General features: G+C 39.1%; 1 protein-coding gene across 4 annotated transcripts in view; it reads right to left on the bottom strand.

The window, feature by feature from the left end:
- Eag (potassium voltage-gated channel protein ether a go-go) overlaps positions 1–21,124 on the bottom strand; it is a 188,637-nt gene that overhangs the window by 45,924 nt on the left and 121,589 nt on the right. For all 4 annotated transcript variants that reach the window (XM_076791314.1, XM_076791316.1, XM_076791315.1 and 1 more), the window contains exons 3-4: positions 6,225–6,325; positions 5,559–5,691 (exon numbers count right to left, since the gene is read on the bottom strand). In XM_076791314.1, the coding sequence (XP_076647429.1) occupies positions 5,559–5,691; positions 6,225–6,325 (234 nt within the window). The remainder of the gene's footprint in view (positions 1–5,558; positions 5,692–6,224; positions 6,326–21,124) is intronic.

Raw genomic sequence — 21,124 nt, 5'->3', positions numbered from 1 at the left:
AAACGATCTAATACCAATTTTCAAGCAGAACCAATAATTTTTTAATGTATATGTCCGCCATATTGGATCGGCCATTTTGTTTTTTCTAATTTCAAGTTCAGATTCGTGATCAGTGACCCCAAAAACGACCTAATATCAATTTTCAAACAGAACCAATCATTTTTTAATGTATATGTCCTCCATATTGGATACACCATTTTGTCTTTTCGAATTTCAAGTTCAGATTCGTGATCAGCGACTCCAAAAACGGCCTAATACCAATTTTCAAGCAGAACCAATCATTTTTTAATGTATATGTCCGCCATATTGGATACACCATTTTGTCTTTTCGAATTTCAAGTTCAGATTCGTGATCAGTGACCCCAAAAACGACCTAATATCAATTTTCAAGCAAAACCAATAATTTTTTAATAAGTTGTGAGGTTTTGACCACGTTTTGGCGATTTGGGACCGCGATTCGAGTTTCCTGATCGAAACTGTTCGGGTCGCCCGGCGAGGAATCGAGCGATCTCTTTTGTTCGTGCTCGGAAACGTTTTATTTAACCCGTCGGATTTGCCCACCGCTGCTTACATTACGCGTGTCTGCCCGCCCAGCGAACGTTCTCCCGATTAATCGAATAGATTTCACCCTTCGGAACTCGATTCGCCTCGACTTTGATCGTTTCGCCGCGATCCGGGGGAGTCTTCCAACTTGAAAATTAACTGGAACACCGTTGTTCCGATCGTTTCGAATTCCGAGAGCCTCCCGGACCCTTCCCTTTCTTTTTAAAACCGCTGGAACCGCTCGAAAGTGAAACTAACGGGAAATGGTTGGTGCTGAGAGTGGAGTGAACGGACCTTTAGCAGTTTGCTGTGCTGGAAGTAAACACAGACACGGCATAGTTAAAATCAGTTTAAAACCTTTTAACATTTTGAGTGCCGCGTCTTCCACAAGTCGGAGACGGAATTATTTGCTTGAACTCACAAATGAATTTTCGAATCAATTTTTATTTCACTCAATAATTTTTCTGATTTCATGGAATGTTAATGCTGCTAGGTTGAGAATTCGTATATTCTATTGAAAAAACTTTTTGGGAAGGAGAACAGATATTTCATGAATCGTGTAATAAAAGTTTCATGGAAGTATTAAAAAAGTTTCACAAGTTTTCTAATCCCCGATTGAAATTAGTTTGCGAAGAGAGATTGTGAATTTGGTTTAGAGATTGTAATTCTGGTAGAAAATTAGCGAGTTTCGCGACGACGAGATGGCGGACTGTGGGAAAACGGAGAAGATGGCGGACCGCAGCGAAACGGAGAAAATGGCGGCCACAGCGTTCGCCGGGGCGGGCTTTCGAGGCAACACAAAGAACGGGCGAGAGGTGTGTTTGCTGAGACGATTACGCGCGATTACTTGTGCTTGTCGCTATAGTACTAATTATCAGTACGATTCGGGGAGAGATTAACTGAAATCAAGAGTAGGCGGGAGGTCGAATAGTGTCCTCTCAATATGGGCGCCCCTCGGTCCAGGGATCGTTCGACGATCCTTGTACGTGTGCCGTCTCTTGTTCACGCTAGAGATGGGCGTATAACAATCGTATACAATATGTCTCAGCTGTACATACTCGTAGAATATCTTTATGGTCTGTTTCTCGAAAGAACTCGGTCTCCTTGGATTCGCCAAAAATCGCAACTGCTGTCTATCTCGCGGAAATTGTTCTGGACAGCATCATTAGGCGAAGAGAAAGTCGACCGTGCAGTATCGCGGTTTGAAAATTTGCATTTTCTCAATGTGCGGAGGCGTTGCACTTCGAGTGCAAAAAAATCGGGGTCGAATTAGCGTTGTTATCTAAAATAAAAGAAAAAAAATATTGAAAATAAAACTGTTCGGTATCTCTTACAAGAAGCAGGAGTCATTTAAGAAATTCTCTCTTCAATGGTTTCGGTGAACCGATGATACTGTATCAAGATTCATTAAAAATCACTCTTCGATTCTTTTAATGTCTTTTACTGTTGTGAATTGCAGCGGTCAATTTTCTTCTTCTTCTGGGAGATTTGTCTTCAACGATTAGAGAAATTCGACTTCGGCATTGCTGTGAAAGGAATTGCAGGGCAAGCGACGCCATAAAGAAAAGAAGCAATCCTGTCGCACGATAATGCTTGTTCGGCGCAGTTTAGGGCTGAAGACAAACTGCCTGCGCTTGTTTCAGTCGATGCGACTGCCATTAGGTGAGGAGAAATTTCGAAAAGTTGAAGAATCCGTAAAACGCAATAGATAATAGTGGTACCTATTTCGAAAATCGAAGTAGTACCAATAATGTTTAAAACAGATATAAATTTAATTAATTTGCGTCGACTTTCTCTTTCGGTGCCTAAAGTTAGAGACTCTCCTTTCGAGAAACAGGATAAAATATATGTATATATGTATAAAGATAGATATATAGATAGATAGAGAAAGATAGAATTATATATATATATAGTGTTTCATAGTGTGTTATAGTATAATATATATTTATAATATAGGTTTATAGTGTTTGTATAGTTAGATTCGAGGGTGACTTACTGGTGGGTCTTTCGAGCACTCTTTTGCGAACCTGTGCTAGACATACCTCGTGGGGCACCTTTAAACAGAACGATCATTCATTATTTTGCTCGGCCGCGAGCTCGCTCGTCGTCTAATAGGGTTCTCGCTTAGGGTATTTTTACTCGTTGTTTTTTTTTTTTGCGCCCCAAAAAGAATTCGTCGGGGTATTTTACTCCCAGTTATTTCTTTAACCCTCTTGCGACATTGTCAGAAAAGAAAGAAAAAAAAACGAAAGACATGATGAACAAGAGAATGACAGAGAAGGATGGTTCAGAAGCGTCGATGATAGCGAGACAGAGAGACAGATAGACAGACAGTAACATGAACCGAAACAGTGAACAGTGACAACAATTCGCTAAACAAAGTTGTCGCTCGACACGCTGTCTCACTGACACACGAGGCGAGAATATATGTACTTATATATATATTTATCAGGCGACACCAACACGTACAACACGAAACTCAAAGCCGGTCCGATCGGCGCTTGATCTTGATCTCGATCGACGCACACGTGGACTACAATGTGTTGTCGCCGGTCGACCAGCGACTTCTTGCATGCACAACGATACATCGTCTCGCGTTCCGTCGAAAAAGTTCTGGCAAATCGACGATTTCCGATGTGCCCTTTCGACACCGTCAACGAACGCAACGGCGATCACGACAGACTACCAACCTAGTCCGATTCAACTTTGACATTAAGCATCGATCCCATCGATCTATTTCCGCGAACCAAAGGTTCCTCGTTTCTGTGCCAACCCTTCGCGTCCTGAATTATTCTTCTAACCCAGATCTAACCCCCGGAAGGCGGCATTTTTTCACGACTTTCTGACATTCGTCACGAGACTGTGAATCTTTCCGCAGAATAAAAATTCTCCATGTCGATCGTAAGAAGAAGTTAAATGAAAATGTATTTTCAGCATCCCTAAATTCTTACGACTTTTTATTTTTCCGATCTACTAATATTTGCTTGTTAAAAAAATTCTGTTCGAGTTTCTAAGTCTCGAAATCGATCCAAGTCCAACTTTCGCGGATCAGCACATGGAGTCTTGAGATTCTCTATAAATTGTCTAGTGTCTGGTGTCTAGAAGTCATAGTCTGTGCTTCGACGTTTCTAGCTACGATCGATAGGTTCCTAGATATTCGATCGAACGCGATTTGCACCCCCTATCTTCGAAGCCTACTTTCACCCCTTTGACTTGGACAATCGGAAATATTAAAAGTATATACTGTATATCTCTCGAGCATTTTATTCAACTGACATATTACAGTTTTGAGGGAACTTAAGGCATTTGAATTGCTCTTAGTACCTTCAGGACTCGAAGGATCAATATCAAATGTTTCTAATTCAGCACTCTTCCAATAAAGTAACACCATCGAATGATTTAAAGTACCTTCAGGACTCGAAGGATCAATATTAAATGCTTCTAACTCAGTACTCTTTCAATAAAGTAACCATAGAATGGTTTAAAGTACATTCAGGACTCGAAGGATCAATATTAAATTTTTGAATTCTATACTGTTTTAATGAAGTTACCATGAACTGATTTAAAGTACCTTCAGGACTCGAAGGATCAATATTAAATGCTTCTAACTCAGTACTCTTCGAATAAAGTAACACCATCGAATGATTTAAAGTACCTTCAGGACTCGAAGGATCAATATTAAATGCTTCTAACTCAGTACTCTTCGAATAAAGTAACACCATCGAATGATTTAAAGTACCTTCAGGACTCGAAGGATCAATATTAAATGCTTCTAACTCAGTACTCTTTCAATAAAGTAACCATAGAATGGTTTAAAGTACATTCAGGACTCGAAGGATCAATATTAAATTTTTGAATTCTATACTGTTTTAATGAAGTTACCATGAACTGATTTAAAGTAGTCCAGAACTCGAAGGATCAGTATCAAATTTTTCTAATTCAGTACTATTCCAATAAAGTAATTACCGAATGATTGAACCCTTTCAAGATGTATAGCATTGGATACAAGGTTTTCTTTCATATTTTGCCACCTCAAATATATGATCCTAATGGGCAGCGTGACAATGATTTGGTATGGGCCTGGGGACGACTGTCCCTTTAAATTTCGTTTGTCTCTCGAGGCACGCACACGATTATGTTCTGTCTCATCGACATGGTCAGGTGGACTGTAGTAGTAGGCTTTTGTCTATACGTAGAACTCCACACAATCAAATTTTGCAAAAGCTTTAACATATCTCGATAACTATTTGTTTGCGACATATGGTTCCTTTCAAACTTTTTCTTTTCTCGACGTATAGAAGGTGTTGATGTAAAAAAGCTTTAACAACAATTTTCTTTGTTGCAAACAATTTTGCGGCAAGTTTATTTGACAGATGTCCACCGATCCAGAGGTGTAGATTGTCTCCTAGGACGGATGACCATTAATTTTTATACACCCTCTACCTTCAGGACACGAAGGATCAATATGCAATGTTTCTAATTCAGTAAACTTTGAATAAAGTAACCATATATGTAATAACCGCGAAATTAGTAAAAATATCTTCAGGACTGAAAGGATTAATATTTTAATTTTTCTTAAGAGGAGTAATTTTTTCTGAAATGTCGATGCAACATCAATTTGTTGGTTTACAGTCTGTCGAATAGCCGCCAAAATCGGAATTTCGCGCGAAGTGTCCGTAAAGCGGGAAATTTTAAATTCACAGTTCGCGAGCATACAGAGCTGGCAGGGTTTTGCCAGTTGAAAAATTGAAGAGTTCTCGGATGGATCGTTTTTTTTTATCTGGAATCGTCCTGAGGACATTTCTAGCAAGGCCGAGCGATAAAACATCGGCTGCTTCGTCGACCACAAATTCCCCAGGATCTCGATAAGAAAAGGAAACCGATGGCCGTTGGGGGACGCGACGGCACCGAGAGAAACCGAAATCGTCGATTCCAACCGCGAAAGAAGCCACGAACACCACATTTAAGCCTCTCCCATGCCGCGACACGCTATCGACCATCGATTGGCTACTTACTGTTCTTCTTGTACAGCAGGATCTCGAATTGATCGTGAATCTGGCCCTCGAGGCATTCCTCGATCCTGGCGATCGTCTCTTTGTCCGTCAACTCCCCGTACATGAATCCGCAGCGGCAGGACTTTTGCATAACCTGACAAGATCATGAACAGAAATGTCAGAAACTGCTCCCACCGCGGTATGGGATCTCTCGAAGATCGTGGAAAAAATCGCTATTTTTATTCTATCGCCGCATCCCATTTTTCGTGACTAAAACAGTTCCCGTTTACTACCCTCTATTTCTTAATCGAAACTCGTATTTTTTCTTTCGATAAAAAATATTGGATTTCCCGACGACTGCGAAGGAAATTGTTCTCTTTTTAATGTACGACGAGAACACGTTCTTTTTTCCGCCGGATCTAAAATTTCGAACTTATTGGAAAATTGCTCGTTTCGATAAAAACAGTTGAATATTCGCTATTCGTTCAGGAAACTGTCGCAGCACTTCTAGACCCGACTCGAAAGAAGGCACCGTCGCGTTAAAAATTAATTCTTCGCGGTACTAGTTCCACACGGGGCCGTAGATTTATTTTCTGTGAAAATCAGCGGTCTCGTTAAGTTCGCCGGGGAAATAGAGACAGAGAGATAGAGAGAAAGAATAAAGGTTTCCCGCGGAACAAGGATTACCTCGGCACGATTATAGCCAGAGATTTTGCAAAAGCTTTCGTTGCAATAGACAATAGGGAAGTCGACGATCTGAGCGTTCGCCAGGAGAAAACTGCTGTCAGCTGTGAACAGAAGAGAAAAAAGAGCATCGGGTTAGTCGGAATTATTTCTGCTTGTCCGTCGTTCTAAGCGGTCGCTCGTTGGAAAAAGAAAAGAAAGATTGATCGCGTTCCCGTGGCGTTTTAATCTTCGGATGACAGTCATCGAGAAGACGGCGCCGAAATCATCCTGGGGGACGATTTTTCATGCGTTTCGGAATCAAACGGTTCTTTCTTTAAACGAATAGCCTTAATCGATCCACTCTTTCGAGGCAGCCTTTTGATCAATCTTTCTTCTACCGAGCACCGGATTCATTAATATTTCACTTAACTCGATGAACATTTTTATCGCCGAATAATTTAACACATTATCCACCGGCGAGTCTTCCGAAATTTTCGAGAGTCCATGATTTTTTAATAGCTCTTTCTAAATGTAATTAATAATTAGACTGTGAATTTTATGCATTCCTGGCAGAAACGAGTGTGTTTTCAACTTGCTCACATTATTGAATGCAGAAGGAATGTCGACGTAGACAATTTTTATTTAGCACAAGAATCCGCAGTCTGCTAATATTTGGGATTATAATGTAAAAGAGAATTTCCAAGCTTCTTTAGCGTACAGGAAAATGATTGAAAATCCCATTAATAGGGCGTCGGTAGATAAAGTGTTAATATTAAGACACACTCATCTCAGAATAAATATCCAGTCACGAGTCATGTCTCATCGGCGACGCGTCTGACCATAACCGGCGTGCTCTACTTACAAATGCTAGGCGCGAACATGGACATTCAAACTCGATTTTCTAGGAAACGAGGAGTCAAATGAAAAAAATTTATTTGGTATTTTCGACTTATTTTCTCACCTAGAATTAGTTTATATTTAACGTGGTCGAGTCGCAAGCACATAAACTAATTTTTCGATCACCGTTCTTGAGAAGCGACTAAGGGTGGCAGCAGGGCTAATAAGCCGCTGTTTACCCCGATAGGCAACGAAAACGTGGGCATCGATCGAGTTTCAGCTGTTCATGCAACGGCGGCAGCTGGTTTTCCAGGTGTTTGCCAAAAAATGGAAGCTGTTTTGCTCGGGGCGGTCCGTTCCGCCGTTTATTTCGCCCGGTGCACGGCGCGCGGCGATGTTTAATAATAAAACTGTTGATCCCGAGGCCTCCGGTTTTCAGGAAACACACGGTAGAACCCGAACGAACGGGTATTAATATTTTTCTGGCGCGGCAGCCGCGGAACTCGCCGCTTGCTCTCGCTATTGGAAAAACCGGATCGATCGCGCCGGCTATTTCTCGTCGGCTAATACCGGGCTGCTTGTCAATAAATTTGTTTATTTGCCCGGGCCTCCGAAGCCGCTTCTACGCGCGCTGTTGCTCAGACGACGTTCGGTCATCGGAAAAATTGAACAGCTCTGGTCCCGACGTTTCCCACGCGCCGCGTTCTTTCTCTCAACGTCGCACAGTGGGCAATTTGGACAAAATCGGATTCAAAATCAAGGAACTTTCGATAGGAATGAGGTAGAGCGATGAAATTTTTTTTAAATGAAAGCTGCAACTTTGTAGAATATGGGAAAAATAGACAGATTATTACCATCCAATCATTTCAACGAAAAAATGACTTGATTAGTTTTTGTCACAAAAATCTATTTTTTGCAAAATCCTGAGGTCGTAGACAAATTTTGAGACCAGATTTGAAATCAGCGTGAAAAAATATATGGGAAATGATGTATAGCATGTTAAAAAAAAATTTTTTTCCGCGCGTGGTATTGGAAAAACTAAAATTTTCTTCAATTTGTGAGCGTTTAACGAATTTTCTCGAGGTTAAAAAACGTTCGTACCACAATCTCTCTATTTTTCCCATATTCTACAAAGTTGCAGCTTTCATTTAAAAAAGATTTCATCGCTCTACCTCATTCATATCGAAAGTTCCTTGATTTTGAATCCGATTTTGTCCAAATTGCCCACTGTGCGTCGCACAGAGGTGCCAAACGGCCAAAAAGCGGAAAAAAATCTGTAAAGACGAAACTATCCAACGAATTTGTTTGAAAATTTGTGGAGAGATTGCCACAGGTACAACGTTTATTTGGCAAAAAAGTTTTTGCAAAAAGTTGTTAACATTAAGTAATATGGGCTAATCGAAAATCTCTGTTTTCTGTCCATTTTTTATTTATGGAAGCATACAACAAATCCTTTAATAGATTTTGGTCTGGAAGTAATAGTTTTGGAAAGGTGTAATATTGATCTAACTTTGTGCAAAAAATCAGGAGAGCCTTCGAGACCCTTTCGCCACAATTTAAGTTTAAATATCAACTTTCAGAATTTCCAAGAGTTAATCGTGCGGAATTTATTATTATTTGATGTTCCAGGTGAAATTTGTTAGGAATATTTCTAAATAATAAAGAAAAATGTGAGGTGCATATGATTTATTAATTTTTTATGTATAAAAAAATATTTAATAACAATTTTTTTATGTTACATAAATTATTTGTATAGCGTTCATTGGAGCACTACCAAAAAATATCTGTTGCATTTTTGCGACAGTGGAGCAGTGAACGAAAACTTTGTATATTTAACATAAAAAATTGTTATTAAATATTTTTTATATGTATGAATGTCACATTTTTTTTATTATCTGATATGTGTCCCTTAAAAATTTCACCTGAAACATCAAATAATGGTGACTTCCGCGCGATTCATTCTTGTAAATTCCGAAAGTTGATATTTAAACTTAAATTGCGGCGAAAGCATCTCGAAGTATCTCATGAAATTTTGCACAAAGCTAGATCAATATTATAACTTGCCAAAACGATGAGTTCCAGATCGAAGCTATTCAAAGGATTTTTTATATTCCTCCATAAATAAAAAATGAGCGTAACGCAAAGGGGTTTCACGTTAGTCCATATTACTTAATGTTAAACAACTTTTTTTGGAAAATTTTTTTGCCAGTTAATAGTTGAAGCCATTTGCAATAAGCCATATGATTTGTAGACCCCTAGGTACTCAATTATAGGCGGAGTAATTACATAACTATCGCACTGAAAACTGATGAATTCCCAGAAGCGAAGAAATGGTTATTTACCATGCGTATATCTCCGTAAAAAAATTTTTTTTCAAAAATCTGACCTTGGCACATCATGTACGCACTATTAGGCTAACAAAAATAATTTTTTTGTTTATAAAAATCGAAAATTTATAAAATGGATTTTTTGCCGCCTTGGCACTACTGTGCGACGCGCTGGATGTATTTGGGCACGATTATAGTTTAACCATCTCCCTCAACGACTTCCGAATCATTTTCATCCGGTACTGGTTCGGTTAGCTGCGTGTAGTGTTCCTTCTCGACAAAATTTATAATTGATTATTTCTCATTTCTCGAGTAATTCCAGTATTTCTCGAGAAATTAAAATCTAGGAAAATTCTTATGAACCTCGTTAATTTTGTAACATATTTTCGGAAATGAATTTTCAGTTAACTGAAATTGCACATTACTAATCAATCGCGTACGTATAAGCATATCTACAGGCAGCATATCAATGCCTACGTATGCATGTTTGCAATGTGAAAATTTATAATAATTGTTGCGAATGCATGTCGATGTGAGGTAATGCACACCTAAAAGGACACCTAATCTTCAGGAACTTTTGGATGTTCTGTATACGATAAAGCCAACATCCACACAAAATGAAAGAAATTTTTCTACGGCTACAGATTTTGTTACAAAAAAAAAAGAAGTGGATTATCTGATTCTACATTAGACGCATTATGCTTCTTAAGAAGTCATTGCAAAACAAAAGCGTAATGTTTCACTTTATAAAAGTTTGGTTTTAACACTAGAACTACCGGAACAGTCAAAATGACTGGTTCCTAATTTTTTCTTCTACAATTACTGAAATTGTAAAAATGTTTTCATCGGAAATTTTCTAATGAACCCCTTCATCGAAGCACATACTACAATAACAGTTGTATGAAGTCTGAATGGGCACAGTCTTGTCACAGTTACAAAGCAATATACGTCAGTCGCATTTATTGCTCGGTAGTTCTAGTGTTAAATAAATAAATTTATCGGTTATATTTAGCGTGTATTTTTTCCTTGTTTTTAAAGTTATGTACACATTGAACAGGAATAAACACTGAGTTAAAGTTTGTTGCCCTTTCGATCAATATTATTAACAATATTCCAAATATTATAAGTTTTCCAATATTTTTCGAATTTTCGAGGAATATAGTCTTATTTCTCATTTCTCAAGAAATGAAAAATGTTGAGAAGTCAGGAACGCTAGCTGCGTGCTAGCTTGGCAGACTTCGCTGTTTTCCGAATAAATTATTTCTAAGGCAAGAGTTGTACAAAGCAGGGACCATAACGGTTAAATTAAAAAGAAAAAAAGTCATGGAATATCAAGTATTTCATCGACTAAAATCGTATTGGTTACAAATAAGGATTATAAGTAACCGAAAATTGTTCTCTTGTTGGCAAATGTTATCGTTGAGAGAAATTCATTTCGATCGCTTATAACAGTTATCAATGAGAGAAATTTATTTCGATTGCTAATAATAGTTATCGATGGGAGAAGTTTATTTCGGTTGTTCATAACAGTTGTCGATGAGAGAAATTTATTTCGATCATTCATAACAGTTATCGATAAGAGAAATTTATTTCGATCACTTATAACAGTTATGAATGGACATTTGTAATAGTTATGATTAAATAGTACAACTTTCAAATGGTAGATAGAAGTAAGCAACTGTAATGAATTTTCTCATCAATAATTATTATAAACAAGCGAAAAGAAATTCGGTCATCGAGAACTGTTATGAGTGATCGAATTGAACTTCTTTCATTCATAACTGTTACGAGCGATCGAATTGCACTTCTCTCATTGATAAGTGTTACGAGTGATCGAATTGAACTTCTCTCATTGATAAGTGTTACGTGTGATCGAAATGAACTTCTCTCATTGATAAGTGTTACGTGTGATCGAAATGAACTTCTCTCACCGATAACTGCTTTGAGCAATCGAAGCAGTTTTTCTTCATCGATAACAGTTATCTAGGAGGATCCAATTTTTTGGACACTAATAACTGTTATTTGCAACTAATCATTTTGTTCTTCGAATTTTTTTGTTTATATTTTGTGTAGATTATCTTAAATTTCAATAATATTCAACTTTTTATTAATGACTTTTATCGTAGAAAATTTTAGAATAACTGTTATTTTTGGTCCCTGGTAGTACTGGTACAAAGCAATACGTTCCCCACGATTCTGACCAATTGCAAATTTTTCAAAAAACATTTTCCAGCTGGGAAACTAATCGAAAAGTCGTAGAGTCGTTTGGTCCAATAGCCCCTTGCACTATGATTTATATTGGACAAAAACAAAAACCGGTAATTAACCTTCCTATACGGGTATACCCTTTGATCCGAGTTCAAAGGAAATTAATAATTTACATATTTACTAGATCCTGCTCGAAATCCTCATCGCGAGTCTGACACGTTGTTCCAGTGCAAAGCAGTTAAGAAAGTTGCCGCCTTTTTGAAAGGTGTCCGAACATCACTGTGACAGGCATTATTTATATTTATAGCCGCAGGAATTTATGTTACCGCCCTATATTAACCCATTTGCATCATTAGCGTACATATACGCTCAATTTTCCTGGTCACTATGACCGGAGCCGTATGCATACGCTCAACTTTGTTGGTCACTATAATTATTCGTTACCTAAAAAATAGAAATGGAGGGTGTTGCTGGAGATGAAACTGGTAATTCTGATTTTTTCGTATAATGCTGAAATATGAAGTTCTTTTTCTTGAAGTCATTTTTGTATTTAAATATTGTACCTAAAGGCCTTCTTTTCATAATTCCTTATGATGCAAATGGGTTAAAATGTCGAACGTTGCGACAACGGCAACACGGTTCGCGCGGGTGATTTTTATTCGCGACTCGTGCGAGCATTAAAGCGGGTGGACTTCGAGAGGAATAAAAGTCGGAACGAGCAGAAACGAAACAAAAGGGAAGAGAAGCCGAGTTTACGATTGTGGGTGGCGAGCCTGGCGACGGTAACTGGTTCCTCCGGTTCTCTCGACGTTTGCCATTTTCGAACAGCTTGTGCCTCGTCGACGATAACGATAATACGCGGGTACACAGGGGTTAAGCTCGATTCCCACCGTCGTCGTGCACGCCACAGAAGCGAGAGCTTCGTCGTTCGAGCACGAGCACTCCTTTGACCCGGTCTCGTCCCGAGAAACGGGTCAAGGCCACGCACCTCCGATTTACGAGCCTTACAGGATCATTCGCCGACTCGGCAAATCACCATTCTCTACACTCTAGAAATCATCCACGGGATCGTCCTACGTTCTCCCGCAGCCATAAATCCGGCTCCTCGAGCGATTTACTACCGGGAGATCCCTATCGAAAATTCTTCCATAGATCCTGCAATAGCAAAAGCAATTTCAATGCTGAACCAACAACTCATTCCCGGTAGGGCAATCTAATTTTGTTTGAGATTTTTATACAAAATATGATCTCTAATTAAAATCTAACGAAAATCCTATTAATAGGGTTCCGGTAGATGCGATTCAGAGATTGTCCGACCAATTTGAACGACCCGTGCTGTTTTGGGGAATGCTAGACGGCAACATAACGGCGATGGTAGACAGAAGCGGGCTTGAACGGGCCCGGGGCGGGCTCGCGAGGAGGATCGGGCCGATAGAAGGCGCGGGAACAACGGAGGTAGCAACAGGGAGGCACTTTTGATCGAGTGTCCTCTCGAAGCCGCGGCTCTTGGTCTCGATAAGCGGCGAACGGTGCGTCCTCGAGCGTAGCCAAGCTTCTCGCTGTGTTCCCTTGACGGGCCTATGCAACAGGAGCCTCGCGAGACCAAGGGAACGGTGCGGTGGTTCGGGAGTCTCTCGAGGAGGCTGCCAACCGAGGCTGTTTCGGCCAAATTTGTCAATTAGATCAAGACGGGGATATACGATCGCCGTCCGAGCTGGCTTCCGACGGCTGTACCAGGCTTACGGTCTCCGTGGACGCTTGATGACAAACTGATTCGAACGCAGCCAATCTAACTACGATCGGTGTCTCGCGGATTAGGCGATCTACCGGGACAAATCCCTCCTAGATGCTCCTCGTTTGTCTCCCACCTCTGGATTTCTTCTTCGTTTGCTCATTTGTACTACTCCAATGAGCTACTAACATATTCTACTCAAAGAATGGAGTCGGTGTCGGCGAGGCAGCTGTTTGCTTCGTTATGGAGCTTGTTGTACGAGAGAGCTACCATGGTTCTTACACGAATGAATTAGGTATTGGCTCTTCCTGGAAGATAGACTTTTTCTTCCAGAAGGGATTGCTGTCTTCCTTCGCGAGGAAACTGTTCACTTTCTTCGCGTTACTGGTATTATTTTCCTGTACATATAAGGAAGCTATTCTTTTTTCTCCGCGAGAGAGCTACTCCCCTCGAAAGAGCTACTTGTATCTAGATGGAGGTTATTCTTTCTCTTTAAGAAAACTACTAAGAACGAGAACTACTATTTCACTTCACGTCGAAAACTATCTTGCTTCTTCGTAAGACAGTCACCCTTTTTCTCCGCGAGAGAGCTACTCCCCTCGAAAGAGCTACTTGTATCTAGATGGAGGTTATTCTTTCTCTTTAAGAAAACTACTAAGAACGAGAACTACTATTTCACTTCACGTCGAAAACTATCTTGCTTCTTCGTAAGACAGTCACCCTTTTTCTCCGCGAGAGAGCTACTCCCCTCGAAAGAGCTACTTGTATCTAGATGGAGGTTATTCTTTCTCTTTAAGAAAACTACTGAGTACGAGAACTACTATTTCTTTTAAGTCGAAAAGTATCCCGCTTCTTTGTAAGACAGTCTCCCTTTTTCTCCGCGAGAGAGCTACTCCCCTCGAAAGAGCTACTTCTATCTAGATGGAGGTTATTCTTCCTCTTTAAGAAAACTACTGAGTACGAGAACTACTATTTCTTTTAAGTCGAAAACTATCCCGCTTCTTTGTAAGACAGTCTCCCTTTTTCTCCGCGAGAGAGCTACTCCCCTCGAAAGAGCTACTTCTATCTAGATGGAGGTTATTCTTTCTCTTTAAGAAAACTACTGAGTATGAGAACTACTATTTCTTTTAAGTCGAAAACTATCCCGCTTCTTTGTAAGACAGTCACCCTTTTTCTCCGCGAGAGAGCTACTCCCCTCGAAAGAGCTACTTCTATCTAGATGGAGGTTATTCTTTCTCTTTAAGAAAACTACTGAGAACGAGAACTACTATTTCACTTCACGTCGAAAACTATCTTGCTTCTTCGTAAGACAGTCACCCTTTTTCTCCGCGAGAGAGCTACTCCCCTCGAAAGAGCTACTTGTATCTAGATGGAGGTTATTCTTTCTCTTTAAGAAAACTACTGAGGACGAGAACTACTATTTCTTTTAAGGCGAAAACTATCCCGCTTCTTTGTAAGACAGTCTCCCTTTTTCTCCGCGAGAGAGCTACTCCCCTCGAAAGAGCTACTTCTATCTAGATGGAGGTTATTCTTTCTCTTTAAGAAAACTACTGAGTACGAGAACTACTATTTCTTTTAAGTCGAAAACTATCCCGCTTCTTTGTAAGACAGTCACCCTTTTTCTCCGCGAGAGAGCTACTCCCCTCGAAAGAGCTACTTCTATCTAGATGGAGGTTATTCTTTCTCTTTAAGAAAACTACTGAGTACGAGAACTACTATTTCTTGTAAGTCGAAAACTATCCCGCTTCTTTGTAAGACAGTCTCCCTTTTTCTCCGCGAGAGAGCTACTCCCCTCGAAAGAGCTACTCTTAGAATTCTTCTCGCACGAGAGGCTAGTATCACGATCATTGAAGAAGTATTACTGGATATTTTAGAATGTAAATGTTATGAAGCCTTTTGATCAAGAGATATTGTTAACACTAGAACTACCGACAGTTGAGACGTAGCTATGTCTACCAAAACCAGTCAAAATGACTGGTCTTTAAAAAATACGTAATAGTAGAATATTTTTATATTGATTGATTTATAATTTAAAGGAACTGCATGTTCTGAGATCATAAAAACTATATAATAATAACAATAAGTACAATAAAGAAGAATATTTAGTACCAAAATCTTTGGTAACAAGAATATTAAAATAAATTTCCATTGGTAAATATAAGAAGTATAATATAATAATATAATAATAATAATAAAAGTAATAGAATAAATAAAATACAAATATAACTTAAATTATTAGGTATGAAAGTTATCATTCGTCACAGTTCTTACAAACGTAAAGTTTCTTCTGCGTGCATTTTCCGCATACATATTGTTTACAAAGATTGCAAATGGTGGTAGTCTTATTATTATTACAGTACCCTAACCGACACCATTTGCGTGAATAAGGTGAGTTCTTTGACGTACTTTGGATCTGAGATGCTCTTTGTTCTATCCGTGATTTTTCATAGTCAGCGGCAAGTTCATCTGCTAATTGAAAAATAAAATCTTTTCTGGATATCTGCTCACCTGTGGTTTCCTTATATCAAATCCAGGCATTAATGCCAGCTAAATCTAAAATATTAAAAAATACTTGAAGTGGCCATCTTCTTGATCCCGACTTCGCGCTATATTTTTTGCCATTTGGTCTGCTATATCTACCCCAAATTTTGTTTTATTATAAAAATCGATCGTTTCAGGTATGCCCTTTTCGCTTCTTCCAATTTTGACGGTTTATGTTTTGAGCTCAGGATAAAAACTTTCTTCTTCGGCTTACTTTCATAAATTGTGAGTGTAATCTCATTTGATCGATACAGCAGCGACGAAAAGCGAGCCATGGTATCCTTCTTCGTTTTACAAATTTTTGTGAGTTCTCCTTTGTGTCCGCGTATTGTGCCAACCAGTGTGGTTCTTTTGGCCAATAATTTATATGCCAGCGACAAGCTTGTAAAAAAATTGTCGGTTGTTATGGTCCTTCCCTTCATACAATACGGTTCAATAAGTTCACACCAGTCAAATTGACTGGTACTGGTATAAGTAGCCATGATAAAAAATTACTTTTATTTTAAATGAATAAAACAAAATTAAAGTTTATTATATTATTCCTTTAGCTATCCCCGCAAAAGTCATTACATCATTGCGGAGAAAAAATAAAACATGAAATAGGAATTTTAAAATAAAGTTGTCAAACCTGTCATTTTGACTGGTGTGGAAGTTCTAGTGTTAATAGCCTGCAGGTATATTGTAATACCATTTTCAGGTACGAAGCTTATCTTCAAGGTCGTGTCTTCAATTTTTATTAAGACTCTTAATTCGACTTTAAAATAAAGTCTATTCCAATGTCAATCACAGTGAATGAACGCACTATTCGCCGATGGTGGAAAATACTCAAAAATGAAGACGACACGAGGAAGGTGGAACGATCAGCGAAATCAACGAAAAATCCCATTTCCACCGTGATGCAATCCAGAAACATGGAGGTTTATTTAAGAGAAGTTTGTTTAATGTTACTGTCACCAACGAGACATTCCGTAGCAATCTAGCATGTAGAAATACTCCGGTCACCATCTTTCATGTTGGAAGATTCATCCGCGACGAACACACCGAAAGTGAAGAAGTGTAAACGCGTCTTCAGGATCCAGCAAGCGGAAGGAATGACCGAGAGAAATGTACAGATTCCGAACAAGTGGCGGGCTCCCGGCTTCCGTGCTGATCTTGCCAGTCGGCTCTGCCAACAGGATAAGAAGAATGCCGAGGAAATTGAACATTAATATTCCCGAGGCCGAGACTCTGCCAAATTGGGCTGGTGGAACGGTCTGGCAAGCTGACGACGATAAAGAGAACAGCTAGGGGACTATCGCCTCGTTCAGGTTGTCCTACGCTAATCTGGGGATGATTAGGGCGCGGCAGGTCGCTTTCGCCGAACTTAATCATCGATTAAAAATTCCGTCTCTTAGGAGTTGGGCACGGATCCGCGAGCTTTTTCATGCGTTTATCGAGGTGGATCCAATTCGACGGAGCGGAGTGGCACTTGAATATGGATGAGGCCTGGCCCGGCCCGAGTCGCAATAAAACGAAAACCCGCTTCCAGATCGAGGATCTACGTATAAACGTTGACTCCATCGAATCTTGTCGTTATTACAAAGCAATACAGTGATTTCTCTATATATGTCGCAAAGGCCTCGATGATAAACGTCGCGGAATTATCCCCACTACCGCGGGGTACACCGAGAGGCCTCGGACGCCGAGTGTAAACATAACACGGTGTGTTGTTGACATATATCGAGAAATCACTGTACAGTGAGCGAAATTTGTTTAATCGCACGTAAGAAAATAAGGATTTTGGGGCTAAAGGTTAAACATTTGAACAATAAGCATATAATAATAACTGAAGATTATAAATATATTTATATACTATAAGATTTGTAAATATATATTTACCTAAACATTTATGCAAAAATTTTTACGAACAAAACCATATTTTTCGTGCGAAATTCGTTTAAACGTACGTGTAAAGAAAACAATTTAAAATTGAAAATATATAGATATTATAAATTTAATATTTGGTATGGCCGCCATTACTTCAAATTAAAACAAAAATTCGATTTGTCATTGAATTTACGAGACTATTTATGACAGCATTGGAAATCTTAATCTTAACTTCTGCTTTCTTTAAGGTTTTTTAAAAACAACATCTGGTTCATTGTGTAAAATTTGTTGTACACGTCTCGCAGTTATTGTGAATTGCAATTTACTAACAATTTGACGTGTAATTGATCTTGTTTTGTTATTTTCGTATTGCTTTCTGTAACATATTTTTTCCCGTAATTTTCTCCAGGTTTAAAAAAATTTCGCACTACGAACTCGGAACGTTTAATTTCCGGTCTATTTTTTCGATTCAATTCCACCCTTTTCTTAAAAGTTAAAATTACTAACTTTTCAGCTTCATTTAAATATTTTCCTTTCGCCATTTTTTTCTTTAACATCAAATAAAAAGTATGAATTAATTAGAAATACGGGAGAACAATACCTTTATGATCACTCTTTAAATCAAACACTTACCCTTATAATTTCTCTCAATATCTGAGAATTATTTACGCAGGTTTTAAAATGAATTTTTACGTTGACATATTCATTGTACTAAACTTGATTACTTGGAGGAGAAAAGTTGGAGGATTACTCAGTATCATACATTTAATTTTTTGCAATTTTTATTTCATTAAATAACTTACTTTGATTTTATGGAATTTTTGGGGTTTCTAGTTTGGCGATCAAAGTGTTAAACGAATTTCGCACGAAAAATATGGTTTTGTTCGTAAAAATTTTTGCATAAATGTTTAGGTAAATATATATTTACAAATCTTATAGTATATAAATATATTTATAATCTTCAGTTATTATTATATGCTTATTGTTCATATGTTTAACCTTTAGCCCCAAAATCCTTATTATAGAGAAATTTTATAATGGATTATTTCTCATTTCTCGAGAAAAATTCCAGTATTTCTCGAGAAATTTAAATTTAGGAAAATTCTTATGAATCTCATTTATTTTATAACATATAAATTCTTAAATTCTTATTTCAAACTTTAGAAAAACTGAATACTGAATTGAGTAATGAGTTTCTTATTGTTATTAAAGAAGAAATATCTAAAAGAAGAGGCAAGATTGTTGTATCCCTTATAAAATAACTGCATAATCCAGAATTTCTGTAAAAAGAATCAGAAGATACATTTTTTTATTTAACATCCAAGGCAGATATGTTTAAAATAGCAAAACAAATTTTAAGCAGACTTTATGGAAAATATAACAATGATTCTTATGAAAATAGTGAAAAACTTTCAGATTCTCAGAATGCGGAACTATCACTGGAAAAACAGTTAGAATTAGAAATTGCAGATAGCCTTCAAGAATTTAGTGTCAAGAGTTTAGCGGCAGAAAAAAATTAATTCCGGACTCTAACAAAGGAATTCCAAATTTTTGAGTCCACTGAAAAAAGGACACCCAATCTTCAGCAATTTTTGGATGTTCTGTATACGATAAAGCCAACATCCACACAAAATGAAAGAAATTTTCTACGGCTACAGATTTTGTTACAAAAATAAAAAGAAGTAGATTGTCTGATTCCACATTAGACGCATTATGCTTCTTAAGAAGTAATTTCAAAACAAAAGCGTAATATTTCACTTTATAAAAGTTTGGTAAAAGTTTCCCAATATTTTTTACTTTATTAAAAACTCTCGAGAATTATAGTCTTATTTCTCATTTCTCGAGAAATAAAAAATGTTGAGAAATCAGGCACACTATCTGTGACGCCCACGATCTTGCACTCGGAGATGGTCGAATTAGTTGAATCCGCATGGTCGCCGGAAGTCATAGCGCACAGCATAATAGTCAGAGACGTCACGAGACAATCTGAATTGCTTAAATATTTCATGGGGGAGGAACGTGGCATTGAATAAAATATGTGAACAGTGTTCGCAACCGTGTTCATTCCAATAAATAAACCACGAGCGTTCACGCGAAGTAAGAGACTTCCGCATGAATCGTAAGACAGTAGAATTCACTCGATTCAAGCAGAAATCGACTTGAAGTTGTAAATCACCGGAAGGAGTTTGTCTTTGTCCGCTTCCGAGCAGAATCAGTAGAAACAGACCGTGTCAGACATCGGGCAAGTCTAACTTCCGGTGCGATCGGTCTCTTAACGCTGGATGGAGGAGGGAGTGTCGTCGGAACGGAAGTCGTAGAAACTTTTGAGGTAATTGGATCGCGCGTCGATCGCGAAATATCGCGAGTTTCCGACTGGTGGACGGATTTCCGAGCGTTATTGGCCGGCAGCAATTTTTCCGGCGACGGATCCGCGTTCTTTTGCTTCCGCTCGACGGCCGCGGACGATTGTCGGGCGCAACGTTCTCCCGTTGATCGAATTTTCCTCGAATTCTCCTCGGCGGGAGCGATTCGGCTACCGATAACGCCGCCTCGACTTCGAATCCAATTCCCTCGACCGAAACTGCGGCACGGTATAACACGGCTCTTTTGTAACACACTTTCTTTCTGGAACAGTGCTCGCGACAAGAGTTTCTAATCGAATCAGTTTTAACATCATTTAAATCATTCTCATCGGAGAACTCCGGTTCGCAGTTTCCATTTGGTATTTACGAGGAGGCAGAGTTTCTCGTCGACTACTGTGCAATTTGCCACTGCGTCCCGAGGATCTGCACTTTCTCCCTCGAGTTGGCATTGCAGCAACAAGAGAAAAACAGAGGGAGAGAGAGAGAGAGGGAGTGCAAGAACCGAGAACAATGGCGGAACTCGCGGCGACGTTTCCGGGCAACTTGGCGAACCGAGGACCCGCGGAAATTCCTGTATCTCATTAGCAAGGTAATCTAACCGTGACGCGCGGCCCGCCAAGTTAAATAACAGGATAATCGGATCAGGCGAAATTGAATAAAATTTCGCGTAACCGGTGGCCACCGCGGAAACTTTTTCGCAGGCCGAAGAACCCTTGGATCCTATTAGCTCTCTGTTGGGACCGAGCCTCGACAAGAACCTGTCCTACCAAATCCGAAGAAGCTGCGACTCCGGACCGATAAATTCGCAGTCGGGACACTGATGGCTCGGTCCCGGTTAATCCCGACTTCGGAAACTTTCTAATCCCGTTCGAAATTAAGACCGGGAACAGTAACACTGTCGCCGTACTCGCATTCCCCGACTATCCGCACCTCTTTCGCCAACAATTTCGACTGCGAGTTTACCTCGCATGCTGGACATCGAGCTAACCGGGGGAGACGTTCTGACCGGAAACTTCCGGTCGAGAGAAAACTTTGCTCCACGTTCGA

The sequence above is a fragment of the Halictus rubicundus genome, chromosome 8 (genome assembly GCF_050948215.1).
Source record: "Halictus rubicundus isolate RS-2024b chromosome 8, iyHalRubi1_principal, whole genome shotgun sequence".
In the NCBI taxonomy this organism is placed as follows: domain Eukaryota; kingdom Metazoa; phylum Arthropoda; class Insecta; order Hymenoptera; family Halictidae; genus Halictus; species Halictus rubicundus.
Note: the sequence above shows the minus strand (reverse complement) of the source record. Positions and strands in the feature narration are given on the sequence as shown.